The sequence below is a fragment of the Lathamus discolor genome, chromosome 7 (genome assembly GCF_037157495.1).
Source record: "Lathamus discolor isolate bLatDis1 chromosome 7, bLatDis1.hap1, whole genome shotgun sequence".
Lineage (NCBI taxonomy): Eukaryota > Metazoa > Chordata > Aves > Psittaciformes > Psittacidae > Lathamus > Lathamus discolor.
The window spans coordinates 21,349,633-21,368,523 of record NC_088890.1 but is presented as its reverse complement, the minus strand read 5'-3'; the positions used below and the strand labels follow the sequence as shown (position 1 = coordinate 21,368,523).

At 39.4% G+C, this 18,891-nt stretch overlaps 1 protein-coding gene across 10 annotated transcripts in view; it reads left to right on the top strand.

Moving 5' to 3' along the window:
- The window catches only part of IQSEC1 (IQ motif and Sec7 domain ArfGEF 1), a 337,900-nt gene that overhangs the window by 311,459 nt on the left and 7,550 nt on the right, over window positions 1-18,891 (top strand). For all 10 annotated transcript variants that reach the window (XM_065687868.1, XM_065687867.1, XM_065687872.1 and 7 more), the window contains 6 exons: window positions 2,530-2,669; window positions 4,254-4,283; window positions 7,055-7,180; window positions 9,331-9,430; window positions 12,531-12,692; window positions 13,329-13,505. In XM_065687868.1, coding sequence (XP_065543940.1) covers window positions 2,530-2,669; window positions 4,254-4,283; window positions 7,055-7,180; window positions 9,331-9,430; window positions 12,531-12,692; window positions 13,329-13,505 — 735 coding nt within the window. The remainder of the gene's footprint in view (window positions 1-2,529; window positions 2,670-4,253; window positions 4,284-7,054; window positions 7,181-9,330; window positions 9,431-12,530; window positions 12,693-13,328; window positions 13,506-18,891) is intronic.

Below are 18,891 nucleotides of genomic sequence, written 5' to 3'. Positions count from 1 at the left end.
GAAAGCTTTTCCCTGTAACTGTCACTGGGGAGACACCATGTATTTTCTGGGATAAACAAAAACACGAGGCACTTGATGCTGATTTCACCTGACACAAAACTGCTGTCATTTTTACAGGCTCTAGCTGTTTCTTGAATAGTGAAAACAGAATTAAGCATATAGTCTTTTGTCATTTTTATCTTGTCTTTCTGAGTGGATGCATAGTCTGGTCCTTTTATTCCCATATATATACATATATATTAAGGAACAGAAATCACTATGTCATAATGAGAACTTTTGGAAATAAACTAAAGATTTAAATTCTCACTGGGGGAGAAATCCCAGCTTCAAAACCTCCCTAAAAGGTACGCCATAAATAGCACATAAGGTTTCATTTTGATTTCTTCATTGGTATATTTTCTGATCAAGAAGCTACTTGACACTCTATGGCACACCCAAACTGCAATTAGGTTGCCAAAAACTGTGGATATTTTTTCAAATCTGTGCCTCAGATCTTTCTATCCTGGTTCTTTCTGGTGAAAAAGAACAGGTTTTATGAAGTATCAGCTCACCAGTGCTCAGCCATGTCGAACAGGAAGCAGTCCCTGTAGGACTGAGCAGGAAGGTCATACACGAGGAGCTGATGCCTCCTGTTGTTCCTGGGCACTCAACAAAGAATGGATCAGACAGCATTTACCTTTTAGCACAGAGGAGCACTCAGATGCTAGAGAAATAAAGTGAGGCTGAAGTCCCCATCCCTTTTTCTCCTTTACAACAGTTTGTGCCTATAGGGAAAAAGCAGCTTTTACTGTAGTTCCATTACTGTGTGTTTGTGCAAAGGCCAGGAAAATTGCCTGCTCAGTCGTTGCAGCCCTCTCCTCCTCCCCGCCCCCTGCTTTTAAGCACAGAACAAGCACAACTTAGTGTAGTCCCTGTTCTTTTGTTGAACCATGGCTGTAGCAGCATGGCAGCAGAACAGGCACCAGCAGGCATTGATGTGTTGTGTAACAGCCATTCTCTCACTCACAGCTAAAAGTGGCCTGAATGGCAGAAACACAGAATCCAGCTGCTTAATATACATAAAGATCCTGGTGCATCTCAAGAGGCATAGCAGTTTGCATTCCTGTGTGCATGTGAAACTTGCATTTTAGTCCTAGTAAAAACAAAATCCTTGTGGGGGTCTGAAATTTCAGACTGTGAAAGTCCTGGTTGGTGATTTTATTCCCTTAGATTTCTATAAGATAGCAGGTGGTTTACCTCAGCAAAATATAAGTTAGTGTTGAGATTTTACTGTAAAGTCCTCAGAGATTAAAAAAGGCCTGATATTCATCTCTTAGCATAATACTACAGTTATATTTGTTGTGTTGAATACAGCACATTCTCTGTGAGCCCTACCCCAAATGCCAGCAATTCCTTATGGTTGTAGCCATTTTTGTAACAGGCTGCCTTGCCTGTGACTGCAAATGACTGGATGACACAGGGTGGTCTGTGGAAGACTTGCTGATGTGGAACAGAACAGAGGCAGTTTTGCTTGCCTCTAGCTGCAAAGAAACTGTATTTTATCATGGTGAGCAGTTGTTCCACTGGATGGCAGGATATTCTATTTTGGCTTCCGAATGGGAGATAAGAGTTTATTGCTTTAAAGCCTGTTTAAAAAATAGATATGCATCTTGCTGTCCCCAGGAAATCCAGCTGTAAGTCACCTATTGAAAGTGGACTCCTTCCACTGCTATTAAAAAATACAGGATCAAGCATTCAAGCCATACCAGTGATCATCACAGAGTGCTAAACAATGACACTGTAACTAGGCTATTCTGATGATTTGTTTTCCAGAGTAAATGAATTGGTTTTGAAATCATACAGGAAATATCAGTTAAATTAATTTTACTGGGTGCCAATAAGGTTCTTGTGTAGGAAATTATTCAATGAACAGTGTTGAGTAATATGACAGAGGCAAAACAGAATGGTTCGCTTCCTCCCAGTGGGTTACTCCTAGAAGGAGGCCATGTGGAGGTTCAAGTGTCTAAAGGGTTATTTAACTTATTTTAGCTTAGATACCAAAGCGGAAACTTGAAAGAAAAAAAGAATAAAAACCCCCAAACATAGGAGGTTAGCCTTTTTATGGCTTAGTTTTAGAGTTGTGAAACAAAAACTCAGACCTGTGTAATTTCTGTCAGTGTCTTGGCATATTGGGGGCAACAAGCTTTTGGGCAAAAATGAATGCTTCGGTGATGAGTAACATAACTTCCACAAGGACTGCATAAGAGATGTGAGCTGACAAAAGTCTTGGAGGCTCTAGAACAAACCAGCAGGAAAAAGCACAGCACCAGTCTTGGGCAGCATGGGCATTAGTGTTAGCAGAAGAAAGAGAGATTGCTTGTGGTTTTACCCTCTCCTTGCTGAGAAGCCTACATTGCTGAGCAGTACCAGTGTGTCTTAGAGCGCTCAGAGCCAGGCTGATAACAGGAAGTGTTAGCTTCCCATGGCAGGACACTGGAACTGTATGATCTTAAGGTCCTTTCCAACGCAAACAATTGTGTGATTCCGCAGGTGTGGATGATGGTGAGGATATCCCCCGAGAAATGCTGATTGGGATTTATGAGCGAATCCGCAAACGGGAACTGAAGACAAATGAGGATCACGTATCCCAAGTGCAGAAGGTTGAAAAACTCATAGTGGGAAAGAAGCCGGTAAGTTCACTGCCTGTCAGTTCCTGAGGAGATGTAGGGCAATGTATGGTATAGACAATACAGAATTATTAGAAGTTGCTTAGAAGTATAAATTGCTTAGAAGCATAAATTAGCTGATAAATGGCAAAAGGCAGAAACTATCAAAATAATTATTTGCTATAAGGTGGGGTTTGATTTTGGACTACTCCCAATGCAGATGGATTTTGCTGTTGCAGTCTGGTATTCATGAGTGATGAGGTCTTAAACTCTTTATGGGAAGCTTTACAATTCTGGAATTACACTGAAATATCTGCCTTTTAGGCAGGCCTCATGTTTGTTTCAAGAGAATTGTTTTGTTAAAGTGATGTTGTAGTGACTCCTATTTCCTGTGCTATCAGTTGTGGCTCTGTAAGTTACAAGAGTAATGGAGAACTCCTGTTCACTTCAGCATCTTTCTCAGCATAGCTGCTAGCTCTGTGAACTGGTGCTTGTAAGGCAAGATTGTGTCCTTTTGTCTTGGAACTTTCCTGGAAATCAAATCCCAGGGATTCTAATGCTGGGTTTGAGTATCCAAAGATACCTCTTGGTTTGTTGTGGGGAAAATCCTGAAATATTTTGCTAAATTAATGAATCTTCAAATGATCTGCTGGAAAAGGAGGAGAAAAGGAAGGCCACATTTTCCCTTTTATTTTAGGAGCTGAGTGGACACAGAGCTATCAAGACCAATATTTTACATGCTAACAGTGGTATCTAATGTGGCAAGGGACAGTGGATACTCAGCCTTCCTGAATTCGAGTCCTAGAGAGTCATCTTCTGACAGTGTTCATGTTAGTAGCCCAAAAGGCAGCCCAGAATAAAGCCAAGAACATACTGGACTTGCATGGGTTTGAAGTCCTACATCAGGTTTTTTATCAGCTCTGGGAACTTTATTGCAGCAAAGACTGATGGCTTGAGGGATTTTTATTAAGACAAAGAGCATGGATCTCAAAGTTTGTAATATCCTCTAAGACAAGCCCGAACACGGGGAGGGAATCAGGGACCGCCAACAAAAATTAAACATCATTTACTTCTGTTTCCCAGTAAGAAATTATTGTGGAGATCTCTTAGAAGAAGCAGAGGAGAAAGAAAACAAAATTCCCTTAATAAAAGCTTTTACATATATTTTGAGGAGAAGGGAAATAAATATTCCAAAATCAGTATTTGACAGTCACTTGTGCTTTCATATGAGACTGATTTTCCAGAATTGTTGGGGGATTTAGGTTTATATATAGGCTTCTGTGGGAGATGGGGTTGTCCCTTCATGGTTCTTTTCTTGTTCAGGCATGTGGCAATTCAAATCCTAAAACTAATCTCAACCTTGTAAATGAAATGGGATTAAGAAAACAATGGCTCTGTGGAGCTCTAGGTTCAAGGATTCTTCTGTTGAGAGACTTTTAACTGTGCGAAAGAAACTTTAGGAAGCATACAACAGCCTTTATTGATAGAAATATTTGTTTTTACTTTATAGGCATTTAGTCATAGTCAGACCATGACTGTTTACTTGCTATGATACAGTACTGTGTTTCTCTGAAGTTTAACGAACTTGTATATGTCTTTCTACTGTAGATTGGATCTCTGCATCATGGACTTGGCTGTGTAGGTATTTTTCTCATACTCCTTCCAAATTTATACTAACTTTAAATGGCAGCATTTTCTTAAACTTGCACTAATGCATTCTGTTACATATTAACTTCTGAAAAATGGGGCTTTTTTCACTAAATATTCTCCTGTTGCTGTAGTGATGACACTCCGAAGTATAAAGACTTTCTTAAAAATCTATTTCCCAGAGACTGATGATTGTATTGCCAAGGGTTTTCCAGACCTTTCCTTAGTACACTTTTTCTGCATTTCAAATGCCATTATCACTGTAGAAATAAGACAGCCAGGAAAGAGTAAACAAATCAGTAAACCTATAGTTGCACCTTCGCTTTCCACCTGTGCCCTGGTGTGTTAATTCTCTCTGGCCTGTTTCAGCATTGAATGATACTCTAGAAAGATATTGCCAGTTAGTTCAACAGTTCTCTTCTGAAAGGTCATGGACATGGAAAATATTGATTCCAGATTTAAATTATAGGCATATTCAATAACAATCCTAAACCTGTTCTCCTATTGCAGTGTTCCACTTGTACCGTTTCATGGTAACATTATTGCAAGCACTTTTGAACAAACACAGAAAGCAGCTCCTAGCAGAGGAGTGAAATGTGATTGCCTTCTCCAGATTTGATCCCAATGATTTTATTGTTTAACTGCACTGTGCATTAGTATCTTCAAGTGGGACAATCCAGAGAATCATAGCATCAGCGAGGTTGGAAAAGACCATCCTGTCTCACCATTCCCCTGGCACTGCCAAGGCCACCATCAACCCACGTCACTGAGGGCCTCATCTGCACGGTGTGTCAACACTTCCAGGGATAGTGACTCCATCACTGCCCTCGGCAGCCTGTTCCAATGCCTGAGCACCCTCTGGGGCAGGAATTGTTCCTCAGCTCCATCTAAACCTGCCCTGGTGCAGCTTGAGGCCATTTCCTCTTGTCCCATCCCTTGTTCCTTGGGAGCACAGACCAGCCCACTCCTGTCTCCGTCCCCCTGTCAGGCAGCTGTAAAGAGTGGTAAGGTTTCCCCCGAGCCTTCTCTTCTCCAGACTGAGCCCCCCCAGGTCCCTTAGTCATTCCTCATCACACTTGTGCTTCAGGCCCTGCACCAGCTCCTCAATGTCTCTCTTGTAGTGGGGGGCCCAGAACTGAACTCTGTGAAGAAGGAACTTCAAACTTTCTTTTGTTTTTTAAGTCTTTTATTTCTTGCTTTTTCTGTGTAAATAGTTGAAATCATGCAAACCTAGCTTCACATTCCTCAGAGAACTGCCTATCACTGTTCCATGGATGCATGTCTAGCAGTACCACTGGACTGTAAAAACAAGCAGGAAGATGTGACCTTTATAAAATAAGCTGGAAGGGAATCTTACCAGCTCATCTATTGCTATGAGTGAAAGCACTGTCTGCAGTTAAATTTCAATACTAGAGCTCACTGTAGTTGTCTGCAAGTTTATAGGCTCAGTGACTCTCCTTGGGGTTTTTACCTTGCTGTAGGCAAATCTCCAGCTGCCGTGTGCTGTCTGGAGCTAAGCTGAGGTAGGAGAGAATGAGAACATGAGACTTTCATTTCTGTTGCTTTGCACTGAAGGTTCAGTTACCAGAATAACCTGGAAACAGAAACCATTGCTTTCTCCCGCATTCTTCACCACATTGGCTCCTTTAGAACATGGCACATTTCTTTCTTAAATACCTTCTCCTTGCAAATCCAGGGAGGATTATTAAATTCATGCCATAGGTAAATTAAATAATTAGTATTTTATCTGTTATTAGCGTGGTTATCATTGGATTTGGGGGAAAAAATGAAGTCTCACCAAATGACTTGCTAACCAACCAGGAATGAGGGCAGATAGTGAACCCTAAACTCTTCTACACCCTCAGTTTTGGTTTCGGTTTGTTTGCTTCTCCCTGCTCGTGTAGAGGAAGAAGCAGCATTAGCAGTCTTTGACTGGTTTACTTGACCTAGTACATCTTATAATTCCCATGCAGAATGAGGACTTACAAAGAAATATGATGTATAGATGAAATCTCTGTCTAGTTACCAAAGAGTATTCTCTACTTCAAATTTTTATAAAGTTAAAAGGATTTCTTTTAATATTATTAACAAGATATCAGCATTTCCATTTGGAAGAAATGCATTCTGTTGAGGGTGAAAACAGTAGCTCTGGAGACAGCTTCAGCAGCTAGTTCAAATCAGAAAATAGAAAATTATTCTTGGTTTTCTTGCCAGCCTGAGCAAATAAACCAGACTGAAAGTGCATTTACTTCTTCCTCATGTCACCATGTCCTTGGTATTGGGGAATGAGCAAACTGGCTTAATTCAGTGACTGATAAAAAGTAACATACAACATCAGTGTATTCATCTCACAAAAGCTAAAGTTGCTTTGCAACTTTTCTCCTAATAAAGATACGATAAAATGCTCAGGAAAGCAACATCCTTTGTTTTTAGCTTCCATTTGCTTAACCCTATGGTCTTTCAGGGCTTTATCATTCCACAAAGTAAGACTCTATCCCCAGTAAAACTTTCTATGGCATCCATATACAAGAATGCGAGCTGTTAGAGAATGTTTTATACAAGAACTTTGAGGAAGTTTAAGTATCATGCAACTTTGTGGCATATAAATCTTTATTTCTCTGTTGTTGGTACATTGGTGAAAAAGTCCTATAGCCTTAGAGGTAGAAATATTTGAGGTATTCAGAAGAAGGCTGTGGGTATAAAAGATGCTCATTCTTGGCTACCCCTTGCTCTGTTAACCGTGACTATTGATATTATCACAGGTCCTCTCGCTACCCCACCGGAGGCTGGTTTGCTACTGTAGGCTGTTTGAAGTTCCAGACCCAAATAAACCTCAGAAGCTTGGACTGCACCAGCGAGAAATATTTTTATTTAATGACCTTCTTGTGGTATGTATCTTGGGGCGGACAGGCTGCTAGTGAGGTGTTCAGAATGCCTGGCTCCAGGGAACCAGCAGCAATTCAGGGCATGAGCATGCCTAAAGAGAAATATCTATTACCTGTTACACTGTACTCCAACAGGCTTGGGATGATTGAGGTTTAAATCTTCTTCATTATACAGAATTTGCTCTTAAACTGAAGCCGTTTATTGATTACTACACTCTATTGTAAGAAAGTATTTTGATGCAATAGCTTTCATCATAAAGAAAAAATTACATCCAGGTTACCCATTTCCTTACTGGGTAAACAAAGACATTCTTTTCCCCGGGAATAATGAATTCAAGTTACTTGTGGAAAACCAAATTTACATACGACTTCATATTCACAGATGTTCTATGAACCAGATATGTTTCTTCTTTGAAATGGGAATAGGATATGTTGAAATAAGTTTTACAGTTGACTTTACTTTTCAGTGTGTATTTAACTTGACGGGTCTTTTGCAAAACAGACATACAAAACTGGTGACAGCTTGGAATTATTTGGTTGATTTACTCTTCAAAATAAGAAAATTTGTTGCACTTTATTTGGAATGTATTTGGCTGTTACCTGAGAACCTTAGAACTAAACAAAAATGTGATGGTTTTTAATGAAAAAAACATGACTCAGATGCACTTTATTGTGTGTAATTTTTACATCTCTTGAGACCTTAAAACCAGGAAGTAAATGACTGTAAAAAATATCCTTTTGAGTGTAGCCTTCTAGTTGTAAATGTGCTTAGGTGTAAAATGATGTAACCTGAAGACAACAATGTTCTAAGTTTTCTGTTATTTTTTATTACTTTGATGTCAGTAGTTTAATCAAACTATTTTGGGAATAATATTGAACAAAGCTGTCAGTTGACCAGCTGCCATCACCAAAAGTTAAAATTAGAAAGAACTAGTAAAAATAAACCTCTTGCATTTAAAGAGAAAGAGTGATTGCGTTCACACTTTAGGAGAACCCCAAAATTGATGGTAAGTAGTAGCATGTTACTTCACAGAATCACAGAATCACAGAATCCCAAGGGTTGGAAGGGACCTCAAAAGATCATCTAGTCCAACCCCCCTGCAAGAGCAGGGTAACCTACAGTACATCACACAGGAACTTGTCCAGGCGGGCCTTGAATATCTCCAGTGTAGGAGACTCCACAACCCCCCTGGGCAACCTGTTCCAGTGCTCTGTCACTCTTACAGTAAAGAAGTTCTTCCTGATGTTAACGTGGAACTTCCTATGCTCTAGTTTACACCCACTGCCCCTTGTCCTATCACTGGATATCACTGAAAAAAGCCTAGCTCCATCATCCTGACACCTACCCTTTACATATTTGTAAACATTGATGAGGTCACCCCTCAGTCTCCTCTTCTCCAAGCTAAAGAGACCCAGCTCCCTCAGCCTCTCCTCATAAGGGGGATGTTCCACTCCCTTAATCATCTTTGTGGCTCTGCGCTGGACTCCTTCAAGCAATTCCCTGTCCTTCTTCTATTGTAGCAAAAAGTGCAGACTGCCACAAACTCAGCTGTGATTGAGACAGGTGCTGTACAATCATCGGGAAAAGAGGGGTCATGGATGAGGTAGTGTAAGAGAGTCTTTAGACGGGCACGGAAGTGGAGCAAGTTTAGAAGGTCACAGCACATGAGAATAATGACTAAGAATTAAACTTGTCTGAAGAGGTCCATAGGCATGTCCTGCCCAGAGTCAGACTAAGAAAAAAGCGTGAGGAAAAGTGTGGCAGCAGGTGAGCTTTTAAAAGCATCATTTAAACATACTCACGTTTATGCTGGTATGTGCAATGCACTGTATGGATGCGGGGTTTTAGTCAGGAATTTCAAGTAGAATTCTGGAGAATAGAGAACACAAAGGCTTTGTATCTGGATAAAATATTGAACCTTCTGGTGAAGAGATAGCACTGCCTCAAAGCGAGCTTTGTTCCTTCAGAAGTCATAGACTAAATACATCAGATGCATTAAAAATAAGGAAAAAATGACAAGTTGCTGTTTTCTGGCAGATTATAGCTTTCAGTGCTAAAAAATTTTTCCTCATATGCTAACTCTTAACAATCATTTTCCACAAACACGTATGGTCAAAGGGATGTTTCACTTGGTTTATTTGATGACTTTCAGGTGACCAAGATTTTTCAGAAGAAGAAGAACTCTGTTACATACAGTTTTCGACAGTCATTTTCCCTCTATGGAATGCAAGTTCTTCTGTTTGAGAATCAGTGTAAGTCCTTCCTCTCTTTTTTAGGTAACCATTTTATTCAGACAAAAATATAGAAGACAATAAGGAAATGTGTGAGTGAAAGGGATGGACAGGACTTGATTCTGAATTTAGGAATAAAATTGCTCTCAATTTAACTTAGCCCTAAAGTTTAAAACTTTAAAGTTTTTAGATGGTGTCAGCATAAGAAACAGCAAGACTGCTGTTAGGTCTTTGGGGTTGTAGTCAGAAGCCAAATCTTGCTAAATGTGTTGGTTGTGGATACTTGTAAAATGTTTGAAAAGAAACAAATCTATCTTCTGCTGAGTCAATGGTACAGTTAGCTGGAACTGAATCTCTGATAACAAGTAATGGCTCTCATAATGATATGTGTAACTCAAAGCACTGTTTAATTTGGTTTCCTGATTTATATCCCAACTTTGTGTCTAGGTAATGCATACTCCTTCAAATATAAATGCAAAACAGAGTCTGGATTAAAGTTTCTATTTTGCGATACCTCTTGTTTATGTCAGTTGTAATCTGCATCAATCAACTCTTCTTATCTTTAATGCTTGTCAAACTTAGTCTTACCAGACAAAATCCCAACAAAAAGCAAATAGTGTGCTAATGCCCTGATTTTAAGCTCAGAGACAGCATCACTAACTACACAGCAGAGCACAGCGGTCAGTGTGGCACACGGGGAGATGGTCTCCCTGACCTGACTTCATGGTTTGGAAACCAGGCCTTGATCTTCCCGATCAGCTGGATACAGTTCAGTGTGACATTCAGCAGTTTCTGCTATTTTCTGTTGTGGAAGGCTCTTAGTTTTCACTTGTCCTTGAGAATGTGCTCCAATGCTCATCTCTCTCAAAAGAAGTCACTGGTATTGAGTCAAAGCATGTGGAGATTTCAAAAGGGAAGATTTTGTAGAGCTTGCAGCAGTGATGTAGCTTGCAGGTTATTTATATGCAAACACATTCATTTTCTCTTCTGTGCACTCATTATATGATATAAAATTCATTTTTTGAGAGGAAGGCCAAATACTTCTATCCTGGATTTTGATGAAAATAGGAGAATATAGAATTCCTCTGATGTCAAGTTAAATAAATAACTATTTCATAAGCATACTAAACAGAAACACTCCATTCAAGCAACTTAAAAATAGCTGTAGAGAAACTAGGAATAAAGGGTTGGCTTCCTCCCAGTGAAGTGGAAGCATTGTCCCTGAGATACTTCAGTAGCAGTAGTTGGGCTTGTAAGGTGAATTCACTACAGTGAGTCACTGAGCTGATTACATTTCCAATATCAGTGCCTGTTAAGTGGAATGCAGTATTTTCCAGTCAGGAAAGAGAATTATTCTCCTCTTTTGGTTTGTAAAATTCATATGCTTGGTTTCCCCTGTCCCCAGCAAGCTTTGGGGTATTTTGGACAGAGCCATCATGCTATTCAGTCGATCTGTGTGTAGCAGCTGTCAGAAATGCCTGGTTTCCAGGGGATAAAATTTCATGTCACTAAAGCAGAAGCAACAAAAATACTGGTTTGGCTGCTGATGAGGTTGAGCAACATGATTGGTGTTGATGATAGAAGAATTGACTTCTAATGATAGAAAACTTCACCCCACCCCTCAAGTGATGCACTGCTAACAATAGAAGCCAATTCCATTGGATGGATGACCTCGGAAAGGGAGAATAAGGAGAATGGTGTCATATATCTCTAGTAAACAAATAGGTCATAAGGGAATACATTTTACATTTTCAATCAAAATCACTGACAAACTAGAAGGGGTGAGCAGCTAGATCACTGCAAAGAGAGTGTCTCTGAAGCCAGTAAATCCATGCATCCTGATGCTTAATCAATACAATGTGGAGAAGTACCTCTGGTAATCAAATATGTTTGTGTGATTAGAATGTGGAAGTTTGTTCTTTGTTCATACGTGAAGGTGGCCCATGTGACTGGGGTTACCAAGCTTTCTTGTTTAGTTGCAGAAGCTCTTTTTTTTCCCCTATCCCCATGTGGTGCACATTCTGGCAATGCTCACTGCCTCTCCAGTGTCAGTGCTCAGCACCCTATGTTGTGGCTACGGCTGTGTTCTGAATGACAGCAGCAGACACCTTGAGGTAGCTGTTCTATATGATTGAGGGTAGATGCATCTGGTCAGGAGCAGCAGGTCAGCTGTATGTTACCTCTGTGCAAGACAGTGATATCAAACCTCAGCAGAAGCCCCAAATTCTTGCTTCCTTCTTCTCCTCTGTACCTTTGGGGCTTGTAGTAGTTGGGACCTTTTTTCACCTGAGAATGGTACATGGACTTGCTTCACTTCTAGTTACAACTGATTTGGAAGTTGAGATGTCCTTTTAATAAAGCATTGAATTTGCACTTGTTTCTCAGTATTTTAACTCTCGTTGACACCTGATGGCTTTGAGGGAAGAGACTACCTTCCATCATCTGCTGGTTCTTAAGAGAATGAATTTCTAGTACATGGGAGCACTTGAACTTCAGGCTGAATACTTCAGTGGGTATTTGAGAGCTTTAGCAAACCAACAAGGTCAGGCAGTGCAGGAAAAGAAAATGTTGTGAATTAGAATGTGCACTTCGAGACTTTCTGACACCCCTTTTCTACAGGTCTGTGCTTCAAGCAAAGGGTGATGCTGTTTTCTACAGCAGAAAATGTCTTCATTATAACCTATCTTTCTGTAAACAAACCTCTCTCAACCAGGAGATAGTTGCGACCAGCTGTTACAATTTGTATTCTCAGATGTGCAGCTAGAAAAGAGGCAAAAGAGAGTTTGCTGAAAAATCTGCTTTTTATTGTGGGGATGTCCATAATATCCCCTAAATGGTTTGGGTTTTTTTCCCCACTTGGGATTTTCCTTTTATATCATACATTGTATCTGAGGGGTAACAGCTGCATAAAGACTATCTTTCAGTATTTATTCAGCATCTTGACAGTTAAGCAGTTCTGGTGTATCTTAGGGAATTTCATTCTAATCCTGTGCCTTTAGACTTTTCTTTCTCTGACTTTGTTCCCTGGATGGTAATATTAGTAAAAAATTTTGGTGTGTTTTTTTTTATTAAAAGTAATTGGAATAATAAGAGCTCAGGTTTTCCTGACTTTTTCTTCTAGATTATCCCAATGGTATTCGGCTCACATCAGCTGTTCCGGGAGCAGATATCAAAGTACTCATAAATTTCAATGCACCAAATCCTCAGGACAGGAAGAAGTTTACAGATGATTTGAGGGAGTCAATTGCAGAGGTTCAAGAAATGGAAAAGCACAGAATAGAGTGTAAGTACAAAGGTACATATGATAGAGCATTTTCGAGGTAATTGAAATAAGAAAATCTTGAATACACAAATAACCCATGAGAACTCTTTAAAAGTTGAAATTAATGTGGGGTTATTTTTTCCATGGCTTTGACTCTAGAAAGAGAAAAAAAAAATGATATCTGAAGCTCCAGCTGGGTTCATGGGCTACTATTTACTGCAATGTAGCTGCAGTGGAAATTTAGCCTGTGCAAACCGCAAACAGCAATGGCCAGAGAAGAGCTGGATTTGTAATTTGTAGGATCTATTACAGGAAGAATTCTAGGGATAATTTACATCCTGAAATGCTCAGTGATGGCCCTTCAAATAAGTTTTTCTGAGTTTGTGACTAAACATGGAATTTTACCTTCTGTTTCTTCTCAAGAGGAATAGCCTTTCTTCTGTGTGTTGTAACATAAAGTTGTTAGTACGGGGGTGAAGTTCCTCTCTGGCATCTAACAATGCCAAAATGAACTCTTATCTCTTATTCACGGTCATACGTGATCACATAGCGCTATGCAGTCGTGAGGGTTGGAAGGGACCTTAAAGATCATGATGTTACCATGTCCTTCATTGTACTCCATAAAAATGAATTGCAAAATGATTCTCTTTGTTTCAGCTGAACTAGAAAAACAGAAGGGTGTGGTGCGACCAAGCATGTCTCAGTGCTCCAGCCTGAAAAAAGACTCTGGCAATGGGACTCTGAACAGAGCTTGCCTGGATGACAGCTATGCCACTGGGGAGGGGCTGAAGAGGAGTGCACTGAGCAGCTCCCTGAGAGACTTGTCTGAAGCAGGTAAGCACTGCCTCCATCTCCCTGCTTCGGCTAGTGCATGCAAAGATGCCTGAGTGATGCATAGAAAGCCCAGTGCACAGTGGGCTTCCAGAACTAGTCATACTGAAACTTCAAACATTTTAAATAGCTCCTCTTTCACAGTTGGTGTTTAATTTCTGTTTGTTTCTCTACCCTTGTTCTATTAAGCAACCACTATTTGAAAGCATTTAAACCGTTGTAGATTGCTATGTATACTTTTAAAGGAGAGTGAAGACAGAGGAAAAATTGTAAGTGTTTTATAAAAGTAATGATTGACTTGTGCTAGGAGTAACCCACTTAGTTTTCCTTTCTTTTTTTCTTCCCCTTTGCTTCTGCCCCTTCATACAGTTGGCTTAGAAAGAAAATAAGAAACTGGTCTCTGTGTAATGACCGCTTTCTGTGTATTTTGTGCTCAAGTGTACCTGTGTTACCACCTTGATGAATGAAATTGAGTGAAGCCCTACTAAATTCTGTCTAGAGCTATGCAATTCAGATGCAGCATGTCCCTGATGCTCTTTCATTGTTTGTAACTCAAGATACAGTTCCCAATTCTTGCAAAGAGGTTGTTGTGAAATACTATTGCCAGTACAATAAAAGAAGCCCTAGTGGCCAAGAATACTGACAGCCCATGAAACCACTGATGTGTCTTGAGATTAATTAACTGGTAATGCAGCTAACGACTGGAAAGCAGTGGTGGTGTGATTTTTTAGCCAAAGGAAAGCCAGGGGAAGCTTGGTATGCTTTGCTTTTATGGTCTGCCTTGGTAACACACAACTGGCATACCCATGTAATACAGGCTACCATGGGCAGTAACCTTGTCTATCACTATTAAATGTGACTCCTGTCATTTACAGGAAGCCATATCTAAACACTGTGCCCATTATTCAGAAAGTACTTCTGGGGATAGTAACAACTATATAGATTTTGCTAGTTCATAGTCTGTGTTATACACTCTGATTAGTTCTTTTAATTGCAGTGATGATTTACAGTATAGTCATAATTTCAATACAGTGTATATCTTTGGTAGTAGACACTACTTACTAATTTTCTTAACTAAAGAAGAGATTTCAGCTATGCTGCAATAAATAAAGTTGTTGTAAACTGAATTTACAGCCTGTGTTCTGTGGGTATATGTATGTGCACACAGATATGTAGAGAGTGAGCTCTTTCAATTATTTTATTCTCTGTTTAGGCTTTCATACTCATATTTCCATTTGCTTCATTAAAAAGACCTAGGACTTGATCCAGAATCAGGCTGAAGTTGGATATTGGTGCTTGATTAGCTTCAGTAGATTTTAGATCAAGCCACTAGTCTTCACCACTGTTACATCTCTTGAGGATACTTACATCACCCATTTGTGTTGTTTTAATTTCATTAGGAGAACTACCATATTGTTGGATATGTGAGTTCAGTGGGTGTCTGTACCCACAAATGTAATTTCTGATTAATTTTGTTCATCCCATAGGAATTTCTCAACCCTGTCTTTCAAACATTGCCATGTGTTTAAATTCATGTTTTGGGTTTTATGCAATAAACAAGTATTTGTAATCATGAAAGCATTTCACGTTTCAAGAGGGCATGCCTACAATTGCCATGCTTATTACTGAAAATAACTTTTTCCATACTAAAAAGTAGAAATCACAGACTGGAGGGTTTATCAAAGAGTTTGTTAAACCCAACTAAACTTAATTTTAACTTTAAAAGTTGAGAATTATGGAGAGTTTCTGTTTGGTCTTGTGCAGTGCAACTGACTTGAGAAATTACATACGTGTTATGTGCTTTGTTATTTGGTGTAGTAACTGTCATGAGATTACACATGCTTTTCCTGCCTTTTCTCAGTGAGTAGCTTGCATGTGAGGCTCATTATTGGTTTATTTTTAATAAGGGACAGATGATCCACAGAAAAACAAAGACATCCCTTCAGTTAGCAAGAGACTGCAGCCCAGTCATTATACCATATTAAACTGCTTCTGTAAAAGACTATTGAGTTAAGTTGCCCTGATTCTTCTTTTGTGGATGAAACACAAGGTCAGCAAGAAGGAGGAATAGGAGTAGTGGACGTAGAGGAACAAGAAGTAGAAATAGAGGAACAAGAGTGTGTGGATGTGTGTCTTTCTGTAGGAAAAGGCATAATGAAAGTGGAGTTGTAAAGACTTCCTCTCTACATTTAAGCAGAAATAAATCAACATGAGCAGATTGCCTGGTTGCATGTTTGTGCAGAAAGGCAGAGAATTGTCCAGTGAACATTGCAGAAACTAACTGAACATTTTTAAACCTTTATCCAAGGAAGGGGAAATCTGATGGGGCAGCATTTTGCTTGCACGGCTATATGACAAAACTCTTTAGCAAAACAGTTCATTACTCTACCAGATATCACAGCAGTAAAAGCTGGCTGTGGAAAGCCCCTTTATATTTGGCTCTTGGAAAAGAGTGATGATTCGTAAGCTTCTTAGACCTAATGGATGTTGATAGCCGGAATTATTCCGACTCCTAAACTGTAAACCGTATGGAAAGGCAAGGCTTCTGTCAGGTAACAATATCAGGAATCACTTTCTGATGGTTGTTCTTTCATGCATTTGCCATGATAGCTTAAATTGTAATTGCAAAAAGGACATGCATGAAGGTCTCTGGATTTAAAAGATACTATTGTTCATTGTGGATTAACAGTTCCATGGAATAAAAAGAGAATGTGGCAACCACCTATAGAATCAGCTAGGCTGGAAAAGACCTTTAAGATCAGCAACTCCAAGATGTGACTGTGTCAAAAGTATTTAGTGTAAAAAAGTATTTTTCTCAAAAGCAGAGTGTATCATTTTTATTACATGTGCTTGAGCCTCAGTCAAGCAAGAGCTGAATGTGTTTGTCCCAAATTTCTCAATTCTTAATTTACATTAAAATACTAGAAGACAGACAAATTTTAATGTGGTTAAAGCTGAGTTTTAGAGATTCCAATCCAATTCTGGACATTTCACCACTCACTCCATATACAATCACATAATAAGTAGGTTTACAGAAAGATGGGAAAGGTATGAAGACTCAGCGTGGCTATTAGTACATGGGAAGAATTGTTTGGTCACTTAAGCAGAGCATGGAGGATTACATGGGTTGAGTTTCTCACAGGTTTCTTGACTAGTCAGTCTGAACTCCAGTGACTCTGGGTTGCTGGAGGACCCCCTGCTTTCACATTGAGTGGACAGTGGTGAGCACCTATGGAAATCAAGCTTTATTCCCCCCATCCCTAACCTGTGAGGTGGAAATAATACTTACACACTGCACTGGTTTAAAAATTGTCTATTTATGGTTTGCCTCAGTAATACACAACTGGCATGCCCATGTGACACTGGAATCTGCACAGTAGTCAGGGGTCACTATTAATATAAGTAATGCTTGTCTCATAATCTCCTGAGCTATCTCAAAACAATCACAGACACTGGTGACTGCTTTAAGAACAATTCCATCATGTGTTCTCTAAAATTTCCTATATCACAAAACGTAATGGAAAATACTGTGGAATAGCATTGTAATCCCCTTATAGACTCTGGCTTCATGTAATTACAGAATCCCTTCTTAATCTGCTAAATGGGTGGTATGGGACAGTGCCTCATCAGATGCAGGCAGGGTTATTGGGTTATTTTCTCCTTCCTCTCCCCTGGATTTTGCTGCACTACATCTGATGAAGGGTACCAGCAGTCTTTTTTTCCCTTACTAGAAGAGCTTTCCAAGTAGGGAGGGATTCTTCCCATCTCTTCCCTTGTCACTGTTGTTGTATTTCCTATTCTTCAATGGAATAGCAACAGTAGTGGGCATGATAGAATTTACTGGGGTTTTAAAACAAAAGGGATTTGTATGAATCAAGTCTTCTGTGATCTCCAATGTGATATATTTCGTGATATCCAATTTTGTGAAATCATTTTACAAGGCCAGATGCCCCACTCTGTTTATGACCACCTTCATATCAGCAACTTTTCTGTCTGAGGGAAGAGACACAGTCTGCTTTTGCAGTGAAGGAGTTCAGCAAGGCAAGGTGTGGTTATGCTGTTTTCTCATCTCCTGAGGCTTAATCAGTATTTGGAGAATAATCTCTTTGAAGATGTAGAAACTGTTTTCATCGTCAGTGTGTGATCTTTAAGAATATACCTATTTCTCCCAGAAATCAAGATGAAAATGTGAAGGTTACAAAGAGTCTTTTCACCCTGAGAGTAGTCTCTCTAGTGATCAGAGCCTGTTTTGTAGGTAATTTTAATCAGGTCAGCTTGGGTAGTACCCATCAGCTGATGGGTAGTTAGATGGTTACAGATTCTGCTACTGCTGAGAAAATCATTTTCACAGCCTTTGGAGGCTACTATAACAACCCACTGTTGTAGAAGAGCTGCTGCATTAGTTTGCTTCACCAAAACCTTCATTTAGAACTTTTTTCCAATCTTTCTTTCCAAGGTATACATGGCCAGATGATCATACATTGTTTAGATATCAGTGTATCTCACTGGCAATGAACAGGTTCAAGAAATACAAGGTAGCAGTGAGAAATACTGACATTTACTGTAATGACCTGCACATCTGTGAGATCAGTTTCTGCAAGGTAGAATGGATTTTTATTCATGAAACTGATTTTTCTTTTGGCATGTTTCAGTTTGTAAAAATATTTTAATCACTTCATATTTCTACTTTAAATTTGAAATATTCTTAGATCCGTGTAATGCATGTTCATATGTAGAACCAGAGAATGATTGAGAATATGGGACATATTATACGTATGTAAGTTAAAGGTATTTCTTACAAGAGTGTCCATATCTAACATCAATGATTTGTTGGAATGAATCAGAAAAGACTAAATTAACTGAAACTTAATTTTATAAAAGCAAATTAAAAATTTCAAGTAGATCAGTAGTATATTAAGCAAAACTGGTCTCTTGATAAATATCACCTTGCATCACAGCTGTTAGTTACTATGTGAGTACAGAGATACGCTTCCATCCAGTGCTAGTGGAGTGACACTGTTTCCTTGAAAGGCATTGGAAGGCTGCAGCTCTAGGGAAGCATTTCTGAGAGGAGATGCCACTTCGGACACCAGAGAAGAGTCTTGCATAAGAACACATTGGCAGGGGGAATGTTCTAGAGGATTTACTTAATAGCTTTCCTATCACACACCAGGTCAATACAGAATTGGGTTCAATTTGGTTTTAAGAACATAACCAAAGTGCTCCGAGTAGAGATAGTGCCTATCTGAAGGAAATTACAGGCATATTAAGTAGGATTTTTCTGTTCTACCAAAGTTAGCAGAGTAGTACTTTGCTAGTACTACTTTGCCCTGAAGTTACTCTAAGCAAAAATCCATCTGTCTCTTTCTGTCCATATATACTGCATATA